This window comes from Chelonia mydas, chromosome 6, assembly GCF_015237465.2.
Source record: "Chelonia mydas isolate rCheMyd1 chromosome 6, rCheMyd1.pri.v2, whole genome shotgun sequence".
Lineage (NCBI taxonomy): Eukaryota > Metazoa > Chordata > Testudines > Cheloniidae > Chelonia > Chelonia mydas.
In genome coordinates, this window is record NC_051246.2 from 121888456 (window position 1) to 121909707 (window position 21252).

The 21252-nt window shown below is 37.9% G+C and overlaps 1 protein-coding gene across 7 annotated transcripts in view; it reads right to left on the reverse strand.

Annotated features, from left to right (window-relative positions):
- The window catches only part of ARID4A (AT-rich interaction domain 4A), a 63513-nt gene that overhangs the window by 25962 nt on the left and 16299 nt on the right, over positions 1-21252 (reverse strand). For all 7 annotated transcript variants that reach the window (XM_043548795.1, XM_043548796.1, XM_037901181.2 and 4 more), the window contains exons 6-11: positions 17695-17774; positions 17511-17605; positions 16717-16849; positions 14435-14514; positions 11829-11902; positions 9520-9686 (exon numbers count right to left, since the gene is read on the reverse strand). In XM_043548795.1, coding sequence (XP_043404730.1) covers positions 9520-9686; positions 11829-11902; positions 14435-14514; positions 16717-16849; positions 17511-17605; positions 17695-17774 — 629 coding nt within the window. The remainder of the gene's footprint in view (positions 1-9519; positions 9687-11828; positions 11903-14434; positions 14515-16716; positions 16850-17510; positions 17606-17694; positions 17775-21252) is intronic.

The following is a 21252-nucleotide window of genomic DNA, read 5'->3' on the forward strand; positions in this document are numbered from 1 at the left end:
CACAGAGGCTCAGATCCACAAAGGTACACAGGCACACAAGTCCCAGCTTCAAGCTCCACTGCAATCCACAGAACTCCCGCCGAACTCTCTTAGGGCCTAAACTCACCCAAGCACCTATATTTTCAGAGTAACTGACCCGCGTCCCAGATGGTTTCTGCCTCGAGGCACACACACGGCAGCCTCACTCTAGTGTCGAGGCATCCAGAGTTTTATACAAACCAGGGGAAGATCAGCATTTGCCCTCCTAACAAGGGTGCAGGGCCCAGTCCAGTAGATGTGCTTAAGAGACCACCTACCAGATAAGGTCTCATACAAAATCTGATAGGAGGTGGTGGTGGTGGTGGCAATACTCCACCTTATAATTTTAGCACAGTGGTTAGAGCACTCATTTGGCACATGAGGGTATACCTACACTGCAATAAAAAACCCAGGGTACGATCACAGCTGGCCTAGGCTTGCAGGGCTTGGGCTGCAGGGCTCTAAAACTGCACTGTAGATGTTCAGGCTCAGGCTGGAATTTGAGATATGAGACCCCATGAAGGGGGTGGCTCTCAGAGCCCAGACTGAGCCTGAAGTCTACATTGCTATTTTTAGTCCCACAGCCTGAGCCCAAGTCAGCTGACCCTGGCTCTCAGACTCTGTGCCACAGGTTTTTTATTGCAGTGTAGCCATACCCTGGGAGACCCAAGTTCTCTTCCCCTGCCACTTGGGAAGAAGGGAGACCCCTATTTGAATCCTACCTCTCAGGAAAGTATTCTAGCCATTTAGCTCTGTGATATTCCAGCGGTTCTCAAACTGTGGGTCAGGACCCCCTTTGAACATGGTCACCAGGACTGGCTTAGACTTCTGGGGCCCGAGGGCTTCAGCCCTGGTCGGCTGGGTTCAAGTTACAGGCCCCCTGCCAGGGGCTGAAGCTCTTGAGCTTCAGCTTTGGCCCCCCCACCCAGGGCAGTGGGGCTCAGGCTTTGGTCCTCCCTCCTGGGGTTGTGAAGTAATTTTTGTTGTCAGAAGGGGATTGTGGTACAATGAAGTTTGAGAACCCCTGGGATACTCTACTGTGGGGCGCTCTCAGTCTCTCCTGTTGGCTGTTCCACTGTGTATAAATAATAAGAGTCACTGGGTCAGAGAGACAGTTTGAGTGACTCTATAGTTCAGTGGTCATAGCTTCCACATGGGATGTGGGAGACCCAAGGCCCAGTACCCTGCTCCAATGACTAATTATTTATACAGTGTGCAAAAGCTTTAAACAGGAAAAATTGAGGGAGCCCCTCTTCAGAATATCCAACATCTCAGTGATTAGAGCACTCTCCCGAGAGAGAGGATTTGAACAGGGTCTCCCACATCCCGAGTGAGTGCTCTAACCACTGAACTAAAGATGATAAGGTGGGCACCACCACTGCCACCTCCTCCTGCTATTTTGGGTGGAGTTAGGCAGGCACCTAACTTATTCTCACAAGAAACAACTTCGGCACTTACGCTGCCTGACTCCTGGAGAAGGTTCCCAACTGTGGATCACAAGCAGAGAGAGGCACCTCCCTGCAGCCTGGAGTTAGGTGCCTACCTCCTTGAGAGGGGCAGGAGGCAAGACATACTCCTTTAGTTGGCATCTCCCCTGGGCTAGTTTAGGTATGTCCCCGCGTAGAATGCTGGCTTTTGTGGATCACATTCTAAAGCCCATTCACTGTATAGGGAGTCTAGGCACCTAACTCGGGCTTCGTGGATCACACTGTTGTTCCTGTGATTTCCTAGGCACCTTATGGATCTAGGCCAGAGAGGCCATGGTGACTTGGCCAAAGTCACAAAGGGAGCCTGTGGCAGAGCCAAGAACTGAACCCAGACCTCAAGTCTTACTCCAGTGCCTTAACCAGAAGGCATCCTTCTCCAGAATGTTATGGTCACCTCCTTTCTTCTGAATGGCATAGAGATCCTTTGGCTGAATACCAGGTATTTGGCTTCTCTCCCCGTATTCCTCCTGCTGCAGCCTCCAGGATAAAGAAGAATTGAAGGAACCTGAATAAACATTGCAGCATCTCAGAAATGCCATTGCCACCACCTGCCACCACTGAGGAGAGTGATATTTCTGTTGGTAGGTAGCCTGAACACTGCACTTCTAAGCAGGGCATTCGTGCCACTCCCTGTGGTAGATAGCAGGAATGCTGCATACCAAGCAGCAATCCCATCTCTTCTCAAGTCCAAATATTTTCACTGGAAGGCTTCAGAATTTCATATATAAAATCTGTGAAAATAATTCTGTGAAAATTTCCAGTTCCACAGTAGTTTAGTTTCTCATTTACATCCTTTTTCCACAAAGAGGCTCTAATCAAGGGTGAGTGAGGCCCAGTGATTTAGTTCAAAGAAGAGGCCAAACCTGTTCACAAGTGGCCACTTAACAAATTAATTTACAGAGTTCATAACTGAAATATTTATTGCTCACTCATTACATATAATCAAATGCAACACAGGGAGTTTTTATTTTAATTAAATATTTCTGTTGGTAAAGATGGTTTTAATTCAGAATACTTCTATTCTGCTTGGTCAGAGTGCTCTTAGTTGTAGCAAGAAGAGCCCATAAAATGTTGTGAGGGTTTAAGTTGAAAAAAAAAATCTTGTCAAATTACTAAATTTTTCTTCCATCATGACAGTTAGATATAATTTGCAGTTATTCAAAACCAACAATACTTACATGATTTCTCTGTAAACTATACACCCCTACCCCACTGTGTCTCAGAGTACCTTTCTTAATCCCTGTATTGCTAATAATCATGTATGTGTTTTATTTAACCTGACAGTGTAGGAGCTCGCAAAGCAAACAATCACTATGAGCCTGATCCAATGCCCACAGAAGTCTACAGCCAACTCCCACAGATTTTAGTGTGCCCTGCTTCATGCCCCATATGTTCAGCAATAGTTGTGTCAGCCTTGAACACTTCTATCGATTCAAATGAGAAAGGAAACATAGCCCTGACATCCTGGCCTATCGCCTACTCTTCAAACCAGAAGTTACAGCTCTTGTTGGTCTTAACCCGTAGAACTGACAGACCAAAAAAACCCAAACCAAAACAAAGAAGCCCACTGGTTTGCTGTCCAAAATGAAGAAAAATTTCAGACATTAATATCTTTGAGAGCATGGACAGTTTAATATAAAAAGGAGTAGCAGTGCTCAGACTAGATAATCTTTAATTCAGGATCGATATCAAAATCCTTCAAAATTTTGGATATTTCAAGTTGTTACTATATATAGACTACAGTATTGTAGATTAAGATACATAAATATCTTTTTCCCTCAGTAAAAAGAAAAGGAGTACTTGTGGCACCTTAGAGACTAAAATTTATTTGAGCATAAGCTTTCATGAGCTACAGCTCACTTCATCAGATGCCTGCATCCGATGAAGTGAGCTTTGGCTCACGAAAGCTTATGCTCAAATAAATTTGTTAGTCTCTAAGGTGCCACAAGTACTCCTTTTCTTTTTGCGCTTACAGACTAACATGGCTGCTACTCTGAAACTTTTTCTTTAGTGTTATTGCTTGACCAACCACACTATGAAATTCCTGAAGGGAAAATAGAACCAATCTAGGAGGCAGAATAATATGATATGGCAACCAAGGCTCAGAAGAATGTGAATACAGTAAGATCAAAACAAGTCCACAAGTTATTGTAATTGAATTATTCTAGAGTTGTTACATAAATTTGTCAGCCACAGATTTGCTTTCTGATATTGGATTTGATGAAGTAAAGACAATTTAAACTATTAAAATTACTGCAACAACTTGCAATTTGACACCAACTGAAGACAACAGTTGTTTTAAGTTTTTAGTCTACTCATATTGCAAAGTTCCTTTATAAGAGGGGCTCTCCCTGTAAAAACTCATAACATGATGGGCAAATGAAAAGGTAGAGAGAAGCATGATCTGGTGCTCTACACAGAAGAATGGGAACTAAGAACCCTACAGGTTTGACAATTTGCTACATACCTTCAATCTTTTAACGTCTCTCTGCCTCATCTTATCTGTACAATGGGGATAATATAGGTAACTCAGAAGGGTATTATAAGACTATAAAGTTCATATAGAACTTTGAAGATGAAAACTGTATATAAAATGTCTAATTTTACAACAGGGTGCATTATAAACCACAAACTCAAACAGTAATCAGAAATCTTGGACAAATGAGTTAATTTAGATTAGTGAATTTGTCACTTGTAAATATATGTTGTGTGGTATTACATTTACCATGGCTACTTACCTGCTATGTAAATCCACGTATCCTAAGGAAGCTGTTTTCAAAGCTATTCAGTGAGAACTGTGATATTCTTGTATGCAATTTTTAGACTCAGATTTTATATGTTATCTTAAAACACATGCACTTGACACCAGAGATGGACTGCTTCAGATAACATTTTTATCTTGCCTCTGAAAATCATTTACACATTAGAGAAGTCTGGGAATAGTGGCAATTTGGAAGCAGCTAGTCATGTACAAGAATCCCAAATCTCTATTTTTAAAATGTAATTCATGGGTTTCAAATATTTCCATCTCCCCTCCCCTCAACCCCACCCAATGTAAATTCAATGCTGGTGAAAGGTCCAGGAATGAAAATCCTTAGGACTGAAATCCTCTACTTATCCACAGAGCAGGTATAGCAGGGAAAGCTTTCTTGCACTGCTGGTGGGCAGTGACGTGACTCAGTGCTAACTGGATGACACCTCCTCTACAGGCTAAAACGTAGTCCAGCCATCATGCCCATTCAGTCACTGGTTTGTCTGCTCAGAGTGCCAACAAGGGTGCCAACTGTGGTGATATTTATGATGCAAATACCTGTCCATTGGGAAGTAGACTTTGACCAAACAACTAATTTCACACAGGAAAACGATGAACACTTCCTCCGTTTTTTATATATATCTGCAAATCTGGAAGTATCATATGAAACTTTCTAGGTAGCAACTTTTCTATTTTAATTACACTTTCTATCTCTTATAGTATATTGTTGCCTTTCTGAGAAACAGGGATCTGAAGGGTGTTGGAAAAAGTGCCTGCTACACCACGCTCCTGATTCAGCATTTAGGAATTTGACTTCATTAGAACATGTCTTATTTTGAAAAAAAACTCCTCAGAGTCATTGTTTAAATGGACCACCTTTCCCCCCAGTTGAAGATTTCAGTAGGGTAAATTCACGTGACAAGAAATCTATAATTTGACCTAAAAATATATGGCCCTGTTATAAGGAGTTTGACCAGGTGCTTCCCACTGCCCCGAGAACAGAGCCCACCCTCTGCCACCACATCCTCCTGGAACTTACAGTTCTTATTTTCAAACAGCAGGAAGCGAGTTAGGCACCAAAATTTCATTTTCAAATGGAAAACAACTTACTTCTGATCTCATATGAGACAGACACCTTTAAAGGATGGCCAGCATGGTGACCTGTTCCCCCCATTTCTCCCATGAAATGAACTGGCCAGCTTCTGCAATATCTCCCATTAGGAAGACTCTCCATGAAAAAGATGCAGGTCTGCTAGCCAATCCCTCTTGAGTGGGAGACACTGAGGGAGCAATCTAGCTAGCACTGTTTTTATGTTCTTAACTCTTCATGCTTCTAAAAATTTAAAAAGATGAAAAATCCAAAGGGATAATAAAACAAAAACACTGCCTCCTCAGGGGCAATAGCAGTTAAATTCAGTCACGGTACACTGTCCAAACCTGAACACTGAGGGCCTTACACACCATTCCTCCCTTCCCACAACGCCCCACCCTCCAAAGCACTTGCCCTTTGATCCAATCATCATTTAATATTATGTCTTACTGTAACTCTCTGAATCCTACACATAAAATCAAATGCATACGTTCGACGTATAGGAATTCCTTTTGTTGCTTCTGACTCAACAAAAGGAATATATATATTTTAACTAAATGCATGAACAGGGCTTGATTTGTCCACAGGAAGAATGTCCAAAGAGACTCAAAAGATCAAACTGCAAGCTGCAGGCACTCTCGCCTTTAAACACAGGACAAGGAAATAGTTAATCATTGGACATTTTTATTTACTGGTAAACAACTAGCAATTGCCATCTTCCTTGACAGAAGAGTATAAGTACAAGAAAATAATATGGTTGTACATATTTTTGATTTTTAATAAGACATGCATATTAGAGACAGACCTTTAGCTTCTGGAATGTTTTCAAAGCAGACAATGATATAGAAAAGTTTCAAATTTTTATACCTTCTGTTCCAATTTACCCTCAGAATGGCTGCTACATCCTAATATGTATCTAGCACACTCGTACTTCAGATTTTTAAATTTACAAATTGAATACAAAAGGTTATAGCCAACAGACCAGTGGCTATATTCAAACCAACCACTCACTTCCAAATGGGAAAAGTTACCTCATTCAACCAAAAGGAAAAGCAAAAATAACAGTAACAAAAAGTCAGTTTCATTACTTAAATAAGCATCCAATTGTAAGTTGAAAGCAATACAATAACTTAGGGCTGCTATGCAGTATTTTGAAATTACTGCAAAAAAGTCTCATAAATTTAATCTTTTGAGAAACTCATTCTGCAACATGATACATGTTAATGTTCTTCTAAAATTTAATACAGATGTCAATGCCAAAGCTATCTCCAGATCTTCCTCCTGCACTGCCAACTGTAAAGAATTCCACACTCATAAAGTTACCTCCAACAGGAGAGATAACCATCTGGGTACCACCATGTTGATCCCATACTCTCAGATCCTGAAAAGACTATGCAGCAACACCACAATACCTTGGTGCTTATCCTAAATTACTCCGTTGTACTGCACCACTACCAAATCAATCACAAAAAAAACAAACCAAACCAAAAAAACCTACAGTGTGTCAAAGCAAAATTATGGATCCTAATCCAGCTGTGAGAACATACTAGGTTCTAGCAACTACATTAGGTTCTATAATCACAAGCAACTGTTCTGACTCCATAATAATACTATCCTTTGGATTTGACTGACAATATGCTGGATATGTACTAAATATATATTTGCAGAGTTAAGGGGACTCCATGTCATTTATCTGAGAAAGGCCTTCCATGCCTGTTGGCAGCTAGGCCATTACTGCACCACCATGGTAAATTTTAAAAAAATAGAACAGAGTGACTCAGAGTCCCAAAACAGAAGATACATTGAAGGATATTCTGACAGAAGAAGGAATGAGGTTATTTTGACCTTGATTAAAATTTGAGTGATTCAATATTTATAATCATACATAGCCAAGGCAACCTTTTATTCATTGGCTGCCTTAGGTCTGCATCCCAGATTAGTGACGTTTTGAAGAAAACCCTTAAAGAAAAAAAAAAATCACAATTCCTAAATTCTCTCTTTAGCAGAAATATTGAGCTTTGCCCACAATTAAATATTTAAGATTAGACTATTATAACAGAATAATCAAGATTTTGACTTCATGGTCGAGAATGACAGCTCTGCTCAGACAATCTAAAAAAAAAAAAAAAAAATATCTATGCTCCACTAGATAGCTTTATGATCCCTTTATCTTTACATCCTTACTTGTCACCTGGAAACAATGGATACTACAGCTTTTCCTACTGACATATCTACATCTCTGGAATGCTTTACCTCCCTTTCCTTGATCAACAGATTATTTTCTTAGAATCAGAAATGAAAACCCCATTTGTTTTATAGGAATGCTGTTTTGTTTTTAAACAAAGCTACCCCTCCCCCTTCTTTGTTTGAAGCATACTGCACTTTTAGACAACATCCATTGTAAAATGACACAAAAAATTATACCAGAAGCCGATAAAGCCATCTTTTTTCTTTAAAAACAAAAAAACCCAAAACTGACTGGGAGTATGCAATTTTAACAAACGTTAGTACGGATCAACGCAGACTGCAACAGTTCACACCCTGCAAAATGTGGCCTATTCAATTCTTATCACTACATACAGAGGAAAAAAACCAGTGGGATTTCATATTCTATGCACATTCATCCTCACATTTATCTAACCATATCAATATTTTCATATGGAAAACTACTCCATTTTTCAGAACACTATTACTAAGGCACAACATTAATGTCTAAAAATAGGTTTTTATTTTATTGTTTTAAACAAGGAAACATTTACCCTTGGCTACATGCTATACCACATTGTTCGCAAATCAGAAACCTTGAACTCCAAGTCAAATCCACATTCTTAATAATGAAAAATGTTAATGTTTCAGATTAAAACACAAACTCCTTACCTATGAGCTGCATTTTCTCTCAACTGAAAAATGGTTATATTTCCCTTCTACCTAATCTGCCCAGTGCCTGGACATATTTCATCCTGACTTCCAAATATTTGCTTTCTTTCTCTCTCACTGCACGACATCCGCAGTTATATAGCATTACTTACATTCTCTTCCATATAAAAATCAGACATTACATGAAAGGAAAAGAAAGAGACAGTCCATTTCAAAGCATCTGGCAAGCCTCACTGGCAGGCTGCCAAGCCTCTGCTAAATCTTCCTCTCTTTCCTGAGCATGCTCACTTGAAACCAACAGAATGTTACTATGGCAACACTGTAGGCAGCCTGCCTCCAAGTATGAACAGCCATTCTGTTTTCAGTGTGACAAAACCACATACTACAGGGGAAGTGAAAGGGAAACGATATTTGACCCTCTTTAAAAACAGAAAGTTTACTTTCCTTTTCTATATAATAATCTCCTAGTTCCATGTATGGTACACAAACTTACAAAGAAATATTTTGTTTGCAAGTAAATCTAATTCTGTAAGATTTAAAACCAGATAAAAATTAAAGGAAATTCCACAAATTCATTTTTGATGACATAAGGACAGATGATGCTTTACTTTATGGAAACTGAGTAACTGGATCATTTTATCAATACTTCTGTGACAGACACTTGTATTGAATTTAAGGCATATATTAAACAGACACTAACATTACCATTCCATAACTTAAAACATTTTAATATTTAAAGAAACCTTTACTGAAATATTGTCTACAAAGATAATTAGCATAAGATTCTGAGGTTCTTAGATAGCTAACAAATAAGTTATAACAGGGCACAATCCATCCACCTACCACTTTCCTCTACTATGCCGATATTTTTATTTTGGCATTTTAGTACCTTCTCTGACAGGAAGTATTCTTCATTCAAGAGGATCTTGGATTTTAGAAGCATGTTATATTTTAAATCAGCACTAGGTTATTATTCAGACATGTATCAAATTTTAATTTTTATTTCCTTTCTCTATCTGCATATTTCTTACCCAGACCCTCTCCAACAATGTTTTCTGATTTATTTCTGAGATTTGTCTCAGATTTGTGCACTGGATAATGGCAGACTATCTGCAGTTGCACACAGATACCATTAAAGAGAGTTGTAAAGGGAGGATAAACAGGTCTGAAAACTCAAAAGTGAGTAAGCCAAGTTTGAGGTCACAAATCTGGTAACTAAAATGTCCTTGGACATTTAAATTCTGTATCTGCCATTTCTAACTGCATAATTGTTTCTAATATAAAGAGAGACTTACCACTACTTCTTCCTCCTTTTCTTCCACTTTGTCTTCCTCTTCATCACTCTCTGCAGCAGCTCCATCTTCCTCATCACTGCTGGAGGACTCCAGGATTTCACTCATATCCATTTTCCAGTTATCAGGAACAGCTTTTGTGTTTAAGAAAGTGCTTGCTTCCTGTAACCCTACAGAGGAAAATGTCTAGTGTTCAAGGTACTAAGACTCAAAACGATGTAAATTACAAAATATTCCTCATTTTTCTTCTTTTTTCAAATTATAATGAAAGGGGGGAGGAAAATTCAGAGGTGAATTGTCAATAGGTGGTGAAAAGTTAATTAAAAATTTAAATACTATCATTTATCCCCACACAGAAACTTAACTCCATCCCAAGGTTGCAAGCACATCTTCACAGTATGAGCAGATTTTAGTTTTCAAGAGTGTTAGATTAAAAACCCAAATACTGGAAATCATGGAATTCAGAGTTAACTTAGGTGCTATTTGACAAGTACAATGTTATCTTAGGCAGGCACCTTGAGGGCAGAGTTATCATCTTCACCTTACATCCAACTTTATCAGAAACAAGCATCACAAAACATTGGTTGAAATACTTGCTTCATACATACATGTCTCTTATGCCAAGTGTGATGATTTCTCACCACATTATCATTTGCTCTTTTAATACAGTACTAGTGCTCTAATTTCATGATCAAGGCATATGTGCCTCGTATGAGAGGCTTTGAGTGAGCTCAGCACTTTGTAGGACAAGACATTTAATGGTAAGGAATGAATGACTGCCTTCAGTATGCCCATTTGCCTATAATTCTTCAGTATGGATTATGTATGACTGTAGGATTTTAAAATAAAAATTGTTATGGGTGATACTATAGTAGAAGTTTCTTTATTCCCCTCAGAGCATCCCCAGGGGGTTGAGTTAAGGCAGTATGACTGTATTTCTCAAGCAAGGCAATCTTCCCTATGAACATACTTGGTTTCTAGGGTTGGATTTTTTGTTTCAAACTCTAATGTTATTAAGGCAATACATATCTAAACCCACTGATAGGTATCCACACTATAATTTTAGTGGTTTTGTATGGATATTGCTTTTTTTTTTTTTTTTTTTTTTTAAACTATTCCCAATATGGGGCTGGGGAGCAGAGTGGAGATTCCCCCATACCCTCCCAACTCCCTGAGACTCACTAACGTATACCTTCCTCACACTCATTAATGTTCACTTAATACAGCCAGCCTCCTGCAGATCTTTGGGACGGTGGAATAGGGCTTCACTTGGGTACCTGCATCAGTGGCCCAGTAAGTCTTTTTGGACTCAAGCTTGTGAGCCTGTGAGGCACAGGAATTTGGCAGGGAGCAGGAGAGGCTCATTTTTGGATGGGGAGTGTGGAAGAAGCAGAGGAAAGATGGCCCAGTGATTAGCGGTGCTAGTCTGGGATTCTAGAGACTCAAGCTGTTTCCAGCTCCACCACAGACTTCCTGTGTAATCCTGGGCATGTCACTTAGTCTCTCTGTGCCTCAGTTCCCCGATTGTAAAATGGGGATAACTGTCCTTGCTCACACAGGTGTTTGTAAGGATAAATACATTAAAGACTGTGAGGCACTTGGATACTACAGTAATGGGGGCCATACAAGTACCTAAAATAGATAGGGGTGGGAACACCAACGACCTGCTCAGTGTTGTTGTAGAAGGTTTGGGGAGCGCTAATACCTCCCTGGCTTCTGTAACTGATGAACCTCCTGTGGTTTGCAGAAGACTCTTTGTGGACAAGCCCTCGCTTGGCAAGCCCTCCTGTGACATACAAATCCTTCCCTACCCTTCCCTACTTTTTGGAGGTAAAATTCTCTTTCCATTAAGAAGCCTCCATAAGGAAAACAATAACAAAGGAGACTTTTTGAATTCTAGTGAACAGCTCTGTTTTTAGCGTGCCATAATTCAGGAATCCTGTGTATAAAGGTACTTCAAACTCAGTAGAATATTTCTACCTCAGGTCCACGCACATCCTACCAATTTGGAGGCCAATATAACTTGGGTGGATTTTAGAGAGGGAACTCCCCTCCCCAAATAAATCAGACTTATAATGGAAGCTTGGTTACCATCTTAAGTATGAAGCAATAGCTGCCAATGCTTCTTAGCAAAGCACTGTTAAAATGCTAAGTCGTAGCATACAGTATATAGCAGTATTATTAGTATTCACTGTAACCCTCCAATGGTAAACTGAAAGCAGTTAACTCTGGTCACATCCCATCAGAAGGTTCAATATTGCATTACACAACTGATTTGTTTTTGAAACCAGAGAAGACTTATTCTAATATACCTTTTTTAGCAGACAGATCAGATTTTGATAGGTTTACATCTAGTTCTTTGATGTCCTTTCTTGCTATTGAATAACTGAAAGAAAGGAAAGTATTTAATAAAATATAATAAAATAGGAATAAGTCAAGTAGTACTCCATTTATGAAAAAAGTGGTTTCTCAAAATTCAAGACCCTTCATTCACTTTCAACAATAAGGTCCTTTATAATTATACATAAAGCATCAGCGGACGTATGCACTAACACAATATACACTAGCAATAACATAGAAACTCCCAATCTTCATTCCTAAAGTCATCAAAAGTGCCTTTTTAATTAAAAATGATAATTTAATCTGTTATAGTTACAGAGCTGTTATATTTTTAAAGATTAAGAATATTTTAAATATTCTTAATTTTTTCTTTTAAAACCCACAACATACTATCAAGGAAATTAAAACTTCGGCCAGATAGTTTGCCATTACTCTCAATCACGCGAAGAGTTAACGTCTGTAGCACCAATATACAGTAGAAATAAAGTTTTATCTCTACATTTCCTTGCTTTTGTCCATGTTAGTTAGATGTCATGTTAAGAAGTGGTGGGATGACAAAGGAAGACATGTTAGCATGTGGTGTGATAGAGGATATGGCTGAGCACTTTGGAGGGAGAGGACTTGTAGAGCAGACCTCATTTGGGGGAATTAATGCAAGGAAGAACAAGAACTGGATGTCAGGTTACAATATAAACTTTTACTATATTTCATAATATTTTAAGAAAAAGCTGCACATTTACTTTTTAAATACAAATTTTAGGGCATGCTACAGAGATCTGATCACTCAAAGCAATTTCAAGACCAGTTTATAGAAAATCCAATATAAAAATAGTCCCTCCAGCTAGATCAATGAAAATGAATCCTTGATTTTATAATATGTAGCCAGCAGAAAAGGAATGGGGTGAGAAAAGATGGAAGTCATTCTTTACAAAGTAGCTACTGCATGTATAAAGTAATATATACCATATCAATATTACGGTTTACAAAAACAACTACTATCAAAAGGAAACAATCTATATATTGACAAGTAAATGTGTGCCTTGTTTTTAAACTGTATTTTTGCTAACACAAAACAAGGTATGTAAAGCAAATACAATTTTTTAAGTTTCAAAAGTGCTCTCATGCTAACACATATGGAATCTTTTACGTTTGGAACAAGACGTATTCCAAATATTGAGTTAAATTTGGTTGCTATAATAGGAATGTAGGCCAACCTACAATTGTAGCATTTCAAGTGAGTTATTATAATAGGATTTTTCTTCTTTCAGTTCATTCTCAGTAACTGTAGCAAAACCCCAATAGAGTTAAAGGAACTGGTGGCCACCACTTTCTCAAGCTAAAGAAAATTGGGGGGGGAAGGGGGCGAGACAGTCCTTTTTAAGAAAAAGTAAATAGAAAAACTGTCCAGTAGGCACTGGTAATAAGACATATTCAATGTTATTTATAGTGATAATTCACAACAAAATATGCTTCAAGTAGGCTATTGATGCATGCCTTGGCCACATAATAAGGCCAAAAGGAACAGTGCATCAGTAGCCTACTAATTCACACTCTATTGAGAATTACTGCTGCTATAACCATAGCTCATGCCTGTTTTTAAAAAAGAAATGTTTTGTACAAACACAATGTTGAGGTTTATGCACTATGAGAAGCAGTTACTAAATGGTATACGAAAAAATAGTAGGAAATGGTTAAAACGTTATAATTGTTTTGAATATATTTTTTAATAAAGTTCTCTTATTTTTAAGATTCCCTGGAGTAACCAGACCCTCTTTCTCTCACTCGATATCCTAGATGCCCAGGTGCCCCTTCAGTAGCAGTTTGTAACCCGGTAGATACTTTCAATTCACCTTCTCTTAATAAATATTGAGTTTGTTAGTTAAAGGCTACAAATTGCTACTGAAAGAGCAGTTTAAAAACATTGTTGCAACAAACATGCACAAAAATGTACCAGACTGGCAGACCTTAAGTGAGGAACATCAGGACCCAAGTTACATAAAAAGCTTTTACAAAAACTTAAGACCTCTAAAAATGATTTTTCTATTTCAGTGGAAAGTTTAAAAAAGTCTATCAAAAAACCCCAACAAATTCCAACGCAATGTTGCAACCCAAATGAAGGACTATACTAATGTATGAAAAACCCAAAAGGAGAAATTAATTGGAAAGTGTCTGTAAACTAAAAAGTGAGAAAAAACAGAAGTAAAATGCTTGACTAACAAAAAAAAATTTTAAAAAATTATTTAACTTTAATCATCTAAGATGATTTAGAAACATTGGTAAGCCCCCCACTGTCCTCCACCAAATATGTTAACTCAATTGAGCATCTTAAGCATGAAATAGTTAGAAAATTTTATTGTGTTTTTTCTTGAGTTGTAAGTCGCTTGCCTTTTTTCATTTTAAGTTGCAAGAAAATAATGAGTCATTGGTTATAAATTTTAACTAACTAGAATCCTGTACTTAAGTTTTGTATAGAAAGATCTTAATGTACAATTTAATAATGTCCACATAAAGAAATTTTTGTCACAAGTTCACACATTTTTCAATACAACACTATTATTAAGAGTATTCTATTACTCACAATTTGGAATCTGCAAAAGATCGAACTAAACACTGGTCCTTTTTCACTGTGATGTCATCGTTACAGCTGGGAGATATTACCTGAAGTTTCAAATAAAACACATTGCTCTCAAGAGTTGCTATTCTTCTTGCTAAAAAAAGTAAGACTGTATAAATGCTTTCTACTTTCTTTTATTGTTATTTCCAATTTCAGAAAAGGCAACAGCAATTAGGTTTTTGTATACTCCTATTTACGTTGTAAAGTCTGGCAATGAACAACTTCTTCATAAATACTTGACAAAAATTAAGAAGCTGCCAAACGAGCACCATATCCAACATTGTAAACATTCATATGACAACCCAGGAAGTTTTATTATTGACATCTAGGGGGTAAATGATCAAAAGTGCAGTTATACTCTGAAAAGCTATTCTATAAAGATGGCATTGTGGAATTCCATGTTTACCCGTACAATAGTTTTTCAGATTAAAACTTGCTCAGATTACAATTTCTAGTCTTTCATATTAAGGCTGGGATCCAAAAGGTAAGTTTCCTTTTTTTCTGGTTTATGTATGATCCCCAATATTAAAGTTTCTACATCTGGGACTTAAGTAAATAATACTATTGATAATGTCAACCAGAGCTCCTCCACAGTGGTATTAAAGCTGTAGGATTAAATGGTAGTTTGTAAAATCTTTACCATCATGTTCTTTGTGCATTCAGAGTTGTGTTTACTTTAGTGACACAAATAAGGTTATTTTTTTCCAGTCTGTTTTCCAGCTATAACTGCTTCTTAAGGTGTAGAGCAATGTTAACACTCTCAGGCAAAATCCTGGCTCCACTGAAGTCAATAGGAGTTTTGTCATTCACGTCAATGGGGCCAGGATTTCACACCAGACTGAATTCAGAGATTCCTATTTGTTGGTTAGCTAAGAAGATAACAACAGTTTCTGGACTTCTAGCAATTTCCCAGTTAGAATATTAGAACAATATTCAGTTTCCCAATCTCCCAGTTAGAATATTAGAACAATTTTTGCTTAATGAATGACCAAAATGGAGCTCTGACCAACAGTCAGAAGATATGAACCAATACTATATTTCATATCTCAGTGAACCGAGATCTACTGTCCTGAAAGAGATACATACCAACGTGTTTTTAATAAACCTTGACATGCACCTCAGAAGTCATCAATATCTACTTATTAGGGTACAATATACTGATACATACTTGCGGCAGAAAAACACTATTGTGTATACAATTAATCTTTCTTCCTACTTGCATCCAAAAAAAATCAGTGTTAAAATTCAGTTAACCCAATGTGATAGCTCGTCTCTTTCCAGTTAGTTCTTGAAAAGCAGCACCAAGTAGCCAGATACAGTGTACATTCATTTACCTACAGTAAACCTAACAAGGTAACATTTGAGTCAGTGGGTAAAATGTCCCAATTCAACACTCTAATGGAAGTGTTTATAATAATGGGTGGTTGTCCTTGATGTAAGGAGACAATATGCATACACTTAACTACAGGAACTACAAAAATGTATTGATAAAGCTTCCTTTGATGTTTTTTTAAGTTCTGTAAAACATTTCCATCCTTACATTAAAGGTACAAGAGCAACAGAACCCCAGGATTATTTTAGATTGCTCTTGTGTATGTTATTTGTAACCAGAACTATTCCAAGTCAATTTACAAATGAAAACACTCTAATACCCAATCCCTACTGTTCATGTCACTGAACAAAGTTTAATTTGTCAACTTTTTTAAAAAAATATACTATAATACACTGAGCACACACGTGCATTTTATCTGGTAGTTTATAAATTTTAAACAAAGAAAAAGGATTAGAAATGTAGTTTTACATTACCAACAGGTAGCAGTTTTAGTAGATCTGATTTTGTTGAAAGATCAATATTAAAAAAAAAAAAACCTATATATTTTTTGTAAGTGTAGCTTTTTACTGAAGTCAGAGCCATAAAGCTGATACAAGTTTCAATACTTCTCAGAATATTTATTTTTCTGTTGCTCCCCTAAATTGTAAAAACAAAAAATGGCCACCCCAAAACATGTATTCTTCATGAGCCTGCTGCCTAGGGAGTCCTGAGTTTGATAGCTATCCCCAAGTCTTGCTCTAGGAGCTGTAATGGCTGCAAGTAGAGCTGTTCATGTATAGAGGAAGGAAGGAGTGACAAGAGTAATGCTCTGACACAGATTCAGAACACCCTTTCACACACACACCCCAAAAAACTCAAAATATAGTATTCTGAAGGCATTATACTGTGGATATCCCAATCATTTGCTACTTACCAAAGCCGGATACCAGTCAGTCTTCTCCGAACAAAAAATTACACTGACAACTTTGCCAAGCAATTCATCATTAAGACGTCTCTTATCTTCCTCTTCCTCTTCACTACTTTCTTCCTCTTTTTCATCTTCAGTGCTAGAGGATTAAGCATACAATATTTTAAGACAGCCTTAATTGGAAGATAATAATTTTGAGGAAATATAACTCGTAAGAACAGCAGTAAAATACTGGTTAAGGGCCACTAAAACTAACTTTTAAAAGCAAAAGGTTGAACTTGAAAAAACTGAAATAGTAAAAGAGTATAAATTAAGTAAAAGGAGTTTGATTTACTGAAGTTCCTCTGTGCTCACAATTATAATTATTTGTATTGCAGTACTTCCTGGGAGCCCCAATCATGGAACAGGCCTCCACTGTGCGAGGTCCTGTACAAACACAGAACAAAGAGCGTTCCTGCCCCAAAGCTTCTGTATGTACAGTTTTACCAGTTTAAATGCCTAAGCACGCTAAAAATCCTAGATTTACTCATATACCAAAGTTTTTTCATAAATTTGAAAGCGATTACAGTTTAAAGCTAGTGCCTGACAAGATGACCGCTTTTCAAATATAGGCTGTGAATATAATACATGACAAAATAATGACGGTTTCATCCCTCCTACATCACTCTTTTTAGTTATTTAAGACCAAATTCTGTCTGCTATGCACACATGAATAGTCCCATTGAAATTCTAGGGTCATCAGACTTTAGCAAAGGACAATAAGGTAACAAAGTAGCATATATAGAATGATAAAAACTCACACAGGAAGAGAAGATCTTCTTCCTCTGTTGGATTTCTTCCCAATTACTGGAGTTCCAAAGTGCTCTGGATTTGTTAGTGGCAGTTGGTCAAGTGTCTAGAAGATGGGAATATAAATTAGCTTGCAATTCTTCCACAACGTAAAGACTTACTTTCCAGTTTGAAGAAAAGTTAACATCTCCTTACCTCACTTTCTGCAAAGTGTCTTTCCCCCTTCAAGCACAATGAAGTTCGTCTCAACGTCCTCTCATCTCCATCATCAAAAACTAGAATGAAGCCAGAGACACAGATAGCTGCACAAGATTTGCAAATGTAACTAAATGGCCAGTTTGCTATTCAAAATCATAAATTAAATAATCCTGTAGAATATGCCTCTGAAAACTTAAATTAAGTTATTTGGTTTACATGTGGAAAGAAGTCTGATAGTCAAGAGCAGGCAAACATTCCAGCACACGGATTCAAAGTCGCTGCAAAAATCAGGCTGCCAGCTGCAACAGTCTCCGGGTTTGTCATCTCTCTTATCAATACACTGTACTACTAAAGACCACGGATACTGGCTGCCTGCCAGTTATCACTTCTAACCAACATCCCCAGCTAGATTGAAACACCCAATTATTTCTGATTTAAGCTGGGCCAGTCTCCCAACTCTGTTTCTGTTGCCATGGGAAATCGGAAGCAGGCAACTGTCCACTTGTATACTCCGTGGGGAAATGTTGCTAGTGGGCAGACAATACACACGGAAGCTTCTGCTACAACATAAAATACTGTGCTATAGATAAGAGGAGAATTGGAAGCCCACATGTGGTAGTCTGGCCATCTCTGTTCTAGTCCCTACTGGACATTTTGTTCACCTCACAAAATCACATATAATCAGAAGCAAGTCATCTAAATTTGTAACGCATGGCCAGGAAAGGCCTAGAAAATAATAGTGAGGCTGTTACATACACAGACTCAGGTACGCTGGCAGATATATAAAGAATAGCTTGTGCTACTTCTGGTTACAGGGATGGTTAACAGGACTGTCTATTACAATAACATTCACAACTTCTTCCAAAAGGGAATTTTACCTCTAAAGTAGTTTTTAAGATTAACAGCTTAATATCTCTTAGAGTCACTGTATTCTTTAATTAAAATGCATAAATCGCGGACTAAATTTGAAGTACAATGTATACATTTTATCAATTTTGCATTTTACATTCAGAAATCCCGATCCTAAAATCAGAACATCTGAGCAAACCTTTGTGCAGGTGCAGAGACCCAGTGACTTCCAAGGGACACCACACTGAACGAAGGGGTCCATGGCCTGGATTCAATTGCAGGATATATAGTTGATATTTACACTATTCGGAGGAGGTCCTCTATCCCATAGCCAATATATACCATACAGTCTGGACATGTTTGTTTTATTAGTGTGATAACGGTGGCATCCCTTTTACAAGAAAAATCTCGCAGGCTAACGTGAATACAATATATTTGTGTAGCTAAAAATTCAATACATTTACAGCAAGATATAAAGCAAAATTTGTAATTTAAATAATTCCTCTGTAATTCTAGTCTGCCAACCAAAAAGAAAGGAAACCACCATGTTCTAACAGCCTAATTTAAGAATAGAAACTGCAAGAATAACTAGAAATAAAGAACAGACTACGTAAGCAATATCCTAGCGGGCCTATTAAGCTTTATAATTTGCATGTCTGTAGTCTCCCAACTGAGCTACTTTGACAGAGGTTAGTCAATTGATTCAGCTTGTTATATGTGTTCACATAAACTACTATTAGTTTTAAAACAGTAAGCAATCCTGCTCCCTAACTGCCTTCCAATAATCTGTCTCAAAACTATTAAAATATAAAATCGCTAGATAGTAACTACAAAAGTCATATGATATAGCTTTGCACACATTTTTATTAATGTAACCTATTTTAAAAGCTTAAACTCTATTACCTAGTTTCCCTGAAAAGCCACTGTGCACATTTTGCTCTTTGACTTTCACATTATTTATCAGTTTTTTCATTATTTCTTACTTTTTTTTTTCTGCCAGTAAATCAATGTTACTTTCTTTGTGTAAACAAGGCCATGGTCCCTCACCACCTTTTCCCCTCCCACCAGATTCTACACAGAAGTCAAAATGCTGAATTTGTAGAAATAATCATTTCTGGGGCAACAGAGTGATGTTCAGCATAAGATAACTTACCAGAGCATCAAGCAGGACATGACAGTGGACTGCAAGGGAGAAAGCATGCCTAGTTTATCTGATATTTTGGAAGCTAGATTTTTAGAAAGAAAAATCTCTCTAAAACAAGTTAAAGAAAAAAAGGAACTCCAGGCTAAAGCCAGATGATTGAGAGAGCTTCCATGTTATATTTTTAGGGGATAGTACAGGATGCTCAATTGTTTAAGGTTTTGCAGCTGTACAAAAGAAATCCTATTTCCTTCCCAAACATGTCACACTAATCCTCCAATTAACTACTCAGCTTTCATTTTACTGTGAAGACCAACATCTTAACATCCATCAAAAAAACAAAACAAAAAAAAAAAACCCCAAAAGTTAAATACTGAGCAAAATATAACCAAGTACATAATACAATATAGTGTATTTCATTAAAAAAATTAAAAATAAGATCTCTTAGGCTGCTTGTGACAAAAATAGGAAATAATGTGCTAAAGAGGTCTTTCCTCAGCTAGGATCAAATATCTCATTTAACACGTGGCTCAGGAACTCAAATAATCCATCCCTATTCCCTGCTAATAGGACAGTGAAGTGTTATCAGAACTAATTTATCTTTATCTCAGAACTTCAAATTTCTTTTTCATGGGCAGAGGGGCAAATCTCCGCCCATACTCTTACAGGTGGAAGAAATGAGGATAATTAACATGTTGAGGGAGATCTGAATGTAACCCTGCACCTCTTACAGACCTTTTCTACAGCCCCTGTAACCCTCCCAACCATACATCCCCTTTCACCACACACCTGAACAAAGGGAAGACGCTCCTGTCTAATGCCTTGCTGCAGGCAGTCCTCTCCCTGCAAGGCCTGGTATTTGTCACCTCTGCATTCCCTGGTGCCAGCTACAAAAGTGGCTCCTTCTAGCACAGCTGTTTGTCTCTTACAACAGAAAGTGAGTCTCACTGTGCAAGCTGCCAGGGGAGACAGACTGAGCAAGCACTAGGACATTCAGTAACTGCAGCTGAAACAGTGCAGCTAAGAGAGTCAAGACACCCCCGCCCGCATCTCCACCATGAAGAAAAGGGTAGGAAGGAAAGCCACTATCTCTGAAGGGATACAATTATTTGTACAGCGCTCCTTTCCTCATCTCCCTTCCACACACGGGCCAACTGGAGCAGCTAGCTCTGCACTTCAGGAACAAAAGGTGGAAAAATATGAATTTTACACCCTCCCTTCTGAACTCTAGCAGGCGAAGCACTTGGCTTAAGAGTTAAGGAAGGGGGGGTGGGGGAGAATGTGTCTGTTCAACAGCCATGTGGGATTCTCCTGCCTGGGAGCAGAGGAAATACATGGCAGGCTTAATAGTGCATGAGCCCTTCAATTTAATTAAAGCCCCAAGTTACAAGCTCTATTTTTATTTTGTTTCTGCATACCTAGGACTGAAGGTTTTTTAAACTAAAAGAATGGATAATGTTCACGTAATTTGACTACAGACACATATAAACAAACTACGCAAAGATTGATGAGGTCTGCCTCTATTCCAACCTGTGGCTATCCCCACACACGTCTGATGCACAATA